This window comes from Mandrillus leucophaeus, unplaced genomic scaffold (genome assembly GCF_000951045.1).
Source record: "Mandrillus leucophaeus isolate KB7577 unplaced genomic scaffold, Mleu.le_1.0 Scaffold23, whole genome shotgun sequence".
NCBI classification, from domain to species: Eukaryota; Metazoa; Chordata; class Mammalia; order Primates; family Cercopithecidae; genus Mandrillus; species Mandrillus leucophaeus.
In genome coordinates, this window is record NW_012102365.1 from 796867 (window position 1) to 805682 (window position 8816).

An 8816-nucleotide genomic window follows, 5' to 3' on the forward strand; every position below is an offset into this window, starting at 1 on the left:
GAGGCTGATGAAGGAGGATTGCTTGAGCCCAGGAGTTCGAGACCTGGGCAACATGCGAAAATACCCCACCCATCTCTTTTTTTTGAGACGGTCTCACTGTGTCGCCCAGGCTGGAGTGCAGTGGCATGATCTCGACTCACTGCAACCTCCACCTCCTGGGTTCAAGCGATTCTCCTGCCTCAGCCTCCAGAGTAGAGTAGCTGGGACTACAGGCACATGCCACCATGCCTGGCTAATTTTTGTATTTTTAGTAGAGACCAAGTTTCACCATGTTGGCCAGGCTGGTCTCGAACGCCTGACCTCAAGTGATCCACCCACCTCAGCCTCCCAAAGTGCTGGGATTATAGGCGTAAGCGACCATGCCTGGCCGACTCCATCTCTTAAAAAAAAAAGAAAAAAAAAAGGCTAGGTAGGTGTGATGGCATGTGCTGGTAGCCCTGGCTAGTCAGTGAGAGGCAGAGGTGGGAGCATCACTTGAGCCCAGGAGGCCAAGGCTGCAGTCAGCTGTGATCACACCATTGCATTCCAGTCTGGGTGACTGAGTGAGATCCTGCCTCAAAATTAAGTAACTAAGTAAGTAAACTTTAATGTCTTTTTACTGAGTTAAAAGCACAAAGTACCCAATTCCCTTCATTGGGGTTTTCATCACATAACCCAAACTTATCACCTTGGGGTGTAGTGTCTTCCTTTATCCCTGAAGAATATGAAACCTGTTCATGATTTGTCTTCCTATTCCACAGGCAGGCCCAATGCCGAAACACATTGCATTCATAATGGACGGGAACCGTCGCTATGCCAAGAAGTGCCAGGTGGAGCGGCAGGAAGGCCACTCACAGGGCTTCAACAAGCTAGCTGAGGTGGGTTCGTATGGCAGAGCCCAAAGTGAACAGTCTGTGGAGAGGTGGATTATAGCTAGAAAACCAGGCTCTGAGTTTGCTGTGGTTGAAGAGTGTTTTGTGTATCTGTCTCTGTGTTTTACTGTTTGCTTGCTAGCTATAGGTCTCATCTTGACATTGGCCAGATGTGGTTGCTTATGCCTGTAATCCCATACTTTGGGAGGCCGAGGCAGGAGGATTGCTTGAGCCCAGGGGTTCAGGACCAGCCTGGGCAACATAGTCAAACCCTGTCTCTACAAAAAAATTTAAAAATTAGCCAGACTTGGTGGTGCACACCTGTGCCTCCAGCCACTCAGGAGGCTGAGGTGGGAGGACTATCTGAGCCCAGGAACCTTTGAGGCGGCAGTGAACAGAGATTGTGCCACTGTACTCTAGCCTGGGTGACAGAGTGACACCATCTCAAGAAAAAAAAAAATGACATTAACAAAGAAGTAATCATCCAGTGAATGACCATAAAATATTGGAAATAGGAACAAAATTGCCTCTTCTTATTTTAATAAATCAACAGTTTATATTCTATGCCTCATCCAATCCTTATTGTATGCTCTACATGACTTAACATTAATAAAATTGCATCTGTAGCTTCGGTAACCTTATTTTTTAACATTTTGGTTTTGTTTGTTTGTTTGAGACAGCGTCTCGCTCTGTTGCCCAGGCTGGAGTGCAGTGGCATGATCTCTGCTCACTGCAACCTCCACCTCCCGGGTTCAAGTGATTTTCTTCCTCAGCCTCCTGAGTAGTTGAGATTGAACACCTGTCACCACATCCAACTAATTCTTTTGTATTTTGAGAGAGATGAGGTTTCACCATGTTGGCCAGGCTGTTCTCGAACTCCTGACCTCAAGTGATCCACCCCCATCAGCCTCCCAAAGTGCTGGGGTTACAGTCATGAGCCACTGTGCCCAGCCAACATTTGGGGAAGCATTTTTTAAGGTGTATATATAAGCTTTCTAACTGTATGTTTCAATGACTATAGAACATTTTATCAAGAGGATCTGATACAATTTAACTGCTCCACTATTACTTGACATTACAATAAACATTATAAATAGTACTGTTTCACCCTGGGCAACATGGTGAGATCCTGTCTCTACAAAAAAAAAAAAAAAAAAAAATTAACCAAGCATGGTGGTGCATGCCTGTGGTCCCAGCTACTTATGGGACTGAGGTGGAAGGATCACTTGAACCCTGGAGGTTGAGGCTGCAGTGAGCTATGTTCATGTCACCATACTCCAGCCTGGTGACAGAGCAAGACCTTGTCTGAAAAAAAAAAGTACTCTTTTTGGATAAATTCTTAGAAGTGACATTTCTGGATGAACATTGGGTGACTATTCATTCTGCTTTGGCAAGGCTGACAGGTTTCTCAGGACGCAGATCTTTCAGTGCTAAAACTGGTGAAAGTCCCCAGCAAACCAGGACATCACTCTACACAGAGGTCATGAACATTTTGTGGTATAATGCACGTTATAAATTGGAAAACATTAAGTTTAACAAAAGAATGGAATATGACAATCTTGGTGAAACTTTTAAGAAGAATGGAGGGCCGGGAGCAGTGGCTCACGCCTGTAATCCCAGCACTTTGGGAGGCCGAGGCACGCGGATCATGAGGTCAGAAGATCAAGACTATCCTGGCTAACACGGTGAAACCCTGTCTCTACTAAAAATATAAAAAACTAGCCGGGCGTGGTGGCAGGCGCCTGTAATCCCAGTTACTCAGGAGGCTGAGGCAGGAGAATGGCGTGAACCCGAGAGGCGGAGCTTGCAGTGAGCTGAGATTACATCACTGCACTCCAGCCTGGGCAACAGAGTGAGACTCCGTCTCAAAAAAAAAAAAAAGAATGGAAATATGGTCTGTAGTTCACAGGTCCCAGTATCCTGGCACAGGGGCACAGCGTGATGCCAGGGCTGTGATGTTTTTTTCTTGAATGAGTGGCAGTGGGGTTCTCACTAACACCTTGTAGAAGTCTTTATGGAGTTTGTTGACTCTGGCTTCTGTTTTGTAACTGAGAGGCAGTTTTGCCTAATGCTTAGGAGCTTAAGCTCTGGAGTCCCTCAGAACTCATTGGCACCCCTGCTCTGTCACTGTCTGGCTTTGCGACCTGCAGTGAGTTATGTAGCTTCCTTTTGCCTCAGTTTCTTCATCTATAAAACAGGGTTAGCAATCTCTCTCAGTAGATTATTTGAAGATAAATAAGATGGCACAATGGAAAGCATGTAGCACAGGCCCTGACATAAAGGAAGTGCTCAAAAATCAAACTTGTTATTAGCAATTATATTGACTGATGTCAGTGGTGGGTTCCAACCCAGATGTGCCATCCACAGTGGCTGCCTTGCAAGGTCTTTAGAGCCTGAGGCTGTTCAAGTGTCAGGTTCTCACTGGTAATTTTCCTAAGATAACAATAGATTTGTTTGCTTGTATGTTTGTTAAGGGGTTAGAGAGGTGGTAGCTCTTTAGCTTTGTTTCTTCTGTTCTCCGTCTCTCAACATTTCTCCAGCTCTCCATCTCTCAACATTGTTCTTCACCTCTCAGCATTGTTCTCCACCTTTAGTGGTACAGGATTAGAGCAGCCCCAAAGGACTAAGTTTTTTTCTTTTTTTTTTTTTTTTTTTTTGAGACGGAGTCTTGCTCTGTCACCCAGGCTAGGGTGCAGTGGCGTGATCTCAGCTCACTACAACCTCCGCCTCCCGGGTTCAAGCGATTCTCCTGCCTCAGCCTGCCGAGTAGCTGGGATTACAGGTGCGTGCCACCACTCCCGGCTAATTTTTGTGTTTTTAATAGAGACAGAGTTTCACCATGTTAGCCAGGCTGGTCACAAACTCCTGACCTCGTGATCTGCCCCCCATGGCCTAAGTGCTGGGATTACAGGTGTGAGTCACCGCGCCCAGCCAGGACTAAGTTTAAGTGTGAGTTTCATTTTTTCTTTTTTTTGAGACAGAGTCGCTCTCTCTGTCGCCCAGGTTGGAGTACAGTGGCGCGATCTTGGCTCACTGCAACCTCTGCCTCCCAGGTTCGAGGGATTCTCCTGCCTCAGCCTCCTGACTAGCTGGGATTACAGGCCCGCGTCACCACGCCCAGCTAATTTTTGCATTTTTAGTAGAGATGGGGTTTCACCATGTTGGTCAGGCTGGTCTTGAACTCCTGACCTCGTGATCCTCCCACCTCGGCCTCCCAAAGTGCTGGGATTATAGGCATGAGCCACCATGCCTCGCCTGTTTTTTTTGAGTCAAAGTCTCACTCTGTAGCCCAGGCTGGAGTACAGTGGTAAGATCTCCGCTCACCACAGCCTGTGTCTCCCGGGTTCAAGCAATTCTCCTGCCTCAACCTCCCAAGTAGCTGGGATTACAGGCATGCGCCATTGCACCCAGCTAAGTTTTTGTATTTTTAGTAGAGATGGGGTTTTACCATGTTGGCCAGGCTGGTCTTGAACTCCCAACCTCAGGTAATCCGCTCACCTCGGCCTTCCAAAGTGCTAGGGTTACAGGTGTGACCCACCGCACCCAGCCAGTTTCATTTCTTTTTGAATTACAATTTCATATGGTGAAATGCACAGATTTTAGGTTTTGACAATGCATTCATTTAACCCATACCCCTGTCGAGATATAAGACATTTCCTGCTGGGCGCAGTGGCTCATGCCTGTAATCCTACCACTTTGGGAGGCCGAGGCAGGCAGATCACCTGAGGTCAGGAGTTCGAGACCAGCCTGGCCAGCATGGCGAAATCTGTCTCTACTAAAAATACAAAAAGTTAGCCGGGTGTGGTGGCACATGCCTGTAGGCCACCTACTCGGGAGGCTGAGGCAGGAGAATCACTTGAACGTAGGAGGTGGAGGTTGTAGTGAGCCAAGATTGTAGCACTGCACTCCAGCCTGGGTGACAGAGCGAGATTCCAGCAAAAAACAAAAAAAAAAAAACAAAAAGATGTAGGACATTTCTCTCTCTCCAAAAAGTTCCCTGGTGCCCTTTCTCAATCAACTTCTGTTCCACCTCCTCCTTTTCTTCTCTAGGCAACTACTGTTCTGATTTCTGTAACTATAAATTTGTTTTTCCTGTTCTAGAACTCCATATAATGGAATCAGACAGTTGAGTTGAGGATTTTTGACATATTCTTCAACTGTGAGCTTGTTTTATCATCTGTAAAGTAGGCATGAAAACAGCAGTGTCATTTTAAAGTGGGTGTTCAAAGAATCGAATGAAATTATGTGAAAACCCTTTGCAGGCTATTAAATGTTACACAGCTGTCCAGTTATTGCTTTTTTTCTTTTGACTCATCAGCCTCCCAACCTACCAGAATAATGAAGTTACGCTGTGAGTAATAACACCTTGTGTTTTTATATTGTTCGTTAACCACCTTGTAAGGGATGGATTGTGATTCCTATTACAGGTAAGGAGACTTAAACCTAGAGAGATTAAGTGATTTGATTCTAGTCACATAAGTGCATGATGGAGTCAGGGACTAGAACCCAGGTCTTTACACTCTCAATGCAGAGTTCTTTCTTGTAATGCACAATGCCATCAGCATTCACAAAGATCACGTTTTTCAGTTTCTTCAATGGTGGTTTTCTCCTTGTTTGATTCATTAATTCTGACATAAACACTGATGTTATCCTAGCTTCACCCAGCTTTGGGAGGAGAAAAGTCTGCCTCCCATCTCCAGCTCTGAGTCAGGACCAAAAAGTACCTCTTATTTCCCTTCCCACTCTTCCTTGTATCCTAGCTCCTTGCCTTCTCCCCTCTCAGACTCTGCGGTGGTGTTTGAACCTGGGCATCCTAGAGGTGACGGTCTACGCATTCAGCATTGAGAACTTCAAACGCTCCAAGAGTGAGGTAGACGGGCTTATGGATCTGGCCCGGCAGAAGTTCAGCCGCTTGATGGAAGAACAGTAAGATGCTATCAAAGGGGAGAGTATGTTCTTCCACCACCCCCAGCCTTATCCTAACCCTTGAAATTCTGTTATCTGAGGCTTACTTAAGGGACTCCCAACTCTTTTTAATGTTGGTTAGACATCTTGGGTGGCAAATATCAGAAATACAAGATAGTCTTTCATTCTTTATTTCTTCCATTTTTTTAAATTAAAAAAGGGGCATTTATTTGAGGATATTGAGGTGTGTCACATGATTTAAGAACAAGTACAGCCAACCTCAAGCAAAACTGAAACCAGGAATTAAACCCACTAGGTAGAACCTCTATATTCATTTATTTCCACCTCTCTCTGCAGACCAGTTTTCTCTGCTTCAAAAGAGCAACCTAGAATCAATAAAATCCCTTAATTGGGATCCCTAAATTCTATCAGATTTCTACCCCAGAGCCAATAAACTATGGCCAAGGAAGTGGAGTTAAAGAAAACATTAAGGAAGTCATTTTCTGCTGCACAGTGAGCCCTAAAAAGTTACTGTACTCCCCCTGCATAGTCTTTTGGGAGGGATGGGATGATGCATAAGAGACAATTATGGGGAAGCGTCAGTACCATTCTTAGCTGTCAGTAAGTTTAGGCTTAACTTAGGGAATAAAGCCAGAGAGGGGCAAAGACGAAGTTCAGTGGAGACTGCTTGCTTCAAAGTATGGAGCCCTTACCAGCCAGAATTGCCCAAAAGCCTTAGTTACAACTGTTGTGTGCCCAGCTCCTACCTATACCAGGAAGATGAGAGAACAGTGAGCCTAGAACTCCAGTGAAGGTAAGCCTAGAACAATGGGTGGTAGGGAGGGTAGCCAGGCTTCCTTCTGTCTATATTAGGATGGTGAGATTCTGGGCTACAGACATTGCTCCCTGGTCCCCAGCAGAGCCTGTGTGGCTCAGAGTTTACACCTAAGGAGCCGGGGATGGAGGCATGGGGGGCACATCCCACTAATCTTACCTTTTCTAAAGTCCTTACTATATGCCAGGCTTTGAGCCTAAAATATATTCTTACTCATCCTGTAATCACATTATACCATGACAAAGATATTATTGGCCCATTTTTAGAGAGAAGGAAAGTAGAAATCAAAGAAGTTAAGGCATATATCCTGGGTCACACAGCTATCAGGCAGAGCCAAGGTGCACACCTGGGTCTTTCTGACTCCAGAGCTGAGCTATCATCTACACTGTGCTCTGAGAGACAGGCCATCTTACAATTCCTGCAAGATCAAAATGCACGGCAGAAGAGATGCTAATGACATTGCTCTGATCAGTTAATAGTAGAGAAAATGGACTTCGTTTATCATGAAGTCCTGGCGAAAGCAAGAAGAAACCTCAGAGGTGCTTTACCATTAATGTGCCACAGAACCCCAAGGTCTGAGGAGGTGTAGAAAGAACCCAGTGGGAGTAGGGTAGAGGGTGCTGAGTTGCATTTACCTATTTTATGTATTAGGCTTCTGTGTAGAATTTGATTTGAAGAAAGGGTTCTTTGGCTGAAAGAAAGTGGGAAAACCACTGGCCTTATTCTATTTCATCAGTTGGGAAACAAAGCCCTGGTAAAGAGAAGAGGTTGAGCAGGGTGGCTCGCACCTGTAATCCCAGCGCTTTGGGAGGCCAAGGAGGGTGGATTCCTTGAGTCCAGGAATTTGCTTGAGTCCAGCCTAGGCAACATGGCAAAACCCCATCTCTACAAGAAAATACAAAAAAAATTAACTGAGGATGGTGGCACATGCCTGTAATCCCAGCTACACGGGAGGCTGAAGAGGGAGGCTCACTTGAGTCTGGGGAGGTTGAGGCTTCAATGAGCTGTCATTGAACCACTATCTTCCATCCTGGGCAACAGAGTGAGATGCTGTCTCAAAAAATTAATTCATTAAAATAAAAATAAGTAAATTAAAAATTTAAAAACCAGAAGACGAGGGCTCACGCCTGGTCACACATCAAGCTAGTGGCAGAACTATACCACAAGCTAGTAGGAAGAGCTGAATCAAGGTCTTCTAGTATACTTCCTTCTATTAAGCTCCCATTTTCCAAACGTGAAGCATTTGGTTTCTTCATAGCATTTCCAGATGAGAGAAACTGGTTGAATTCATTCTCACCATATGCAGAGTTTGGGAGTTATTGTATGGAAGCAATATAATGTCATAATTAAGAAGACAAGCTCTGGAGGCTGACTTCCTATGTACAAATCCTGGTTCTCCATTCATCAACTGTCCGAACAAATTACCTAACGTCCCTGTGCCTCAGTTTCCTCATCTGTAAAAGGGGAATAATAATGGTATATAACTCAGAGGTTGGTGTAAGAATGGAATGTGTTGGTACATGTAAAGCACTTAGACCAATATCTGGAATTTAGTAAACATAGAATGTTAGCTGTCACCATTATCATCATATTTCACTAGAACGTAACAAAAGTAACCAATAATACAGCTCCTTCCCTTGAGGAGTTTACTCACTTCTCAAATGGGACTTCACAGATACATAAAATGCAACTTCCCAAAAAGGACACATGAGGTTGTGTAATGTATAGTAAAGAGTTTGGGTTCTTGCTGGACATGGTGGCTCACACCTGTAATCCTAGCACTGTGGGAGGCTCAGGCAGGAGGATCACTTGAGGCCAGGAGTTTGAGACCACCTTGGGCAACATAGTGAGACCTCATCTTTACAAGAAATACAAAAATTAGCCGGGCATGGTGGTGTACACCTTTAGTCCCAGCTACTTGGGAAGCTGAGGCAGGAGGATCGCTTGAGCTCAGGATTTGGAAGTTATATTGAACCATGAGTATACCGCTGCACTCCAGTCTGGGTGAGGGTAAGACCCTGTCTCCAAAAAAGGAAAAAAAAACAACAAAAAAAAAGAGTTTGGGACTGAGCGCTGTGGCTCATGCCTGTAATCTCAGCTCTTTGGGAGACCGAGGCAGGCAGCTCACTTGAGGTCAAGAGTTCGAGACCAGCCTGGCCAACATGGTGAAACCCCGTCTCTACTAAAAATACAAAAATTAGCCAGGCATGGTGGCAGGTGCCTGT

At 45.1% G+C, this 8816-nt stretch overlaps 1 protein-coding gene across 8 annotated transcripts in view; it reads left to right on the top strand.

The window, feature by feature from the left end:
- The window catches only part of DHDDS (dehydrodolichyl diphosphate synthase), a 63612-nt gene that overhangs the window by 6349 nt on the left and 48447 nt on the right, over positions 1 to 8816 (top strand). For all 8 annotated transcript variants that reach the window (XM_011981648.1, XM_011981650.1, XM_011981653.1 and 5 more), the window contains 2 exons: positions 741 to 857; positions 5635 to 5777. In XM_011981648.1, coding sequence (XP_011837038.1) covers positions 741 to 857; positions 5635 to 5777 — 260 coding nt within the window. The remainder of the gene's footprint in view (positions 1 to 740; positions 858 to 5634; positions 5778 to 8816) is intronic.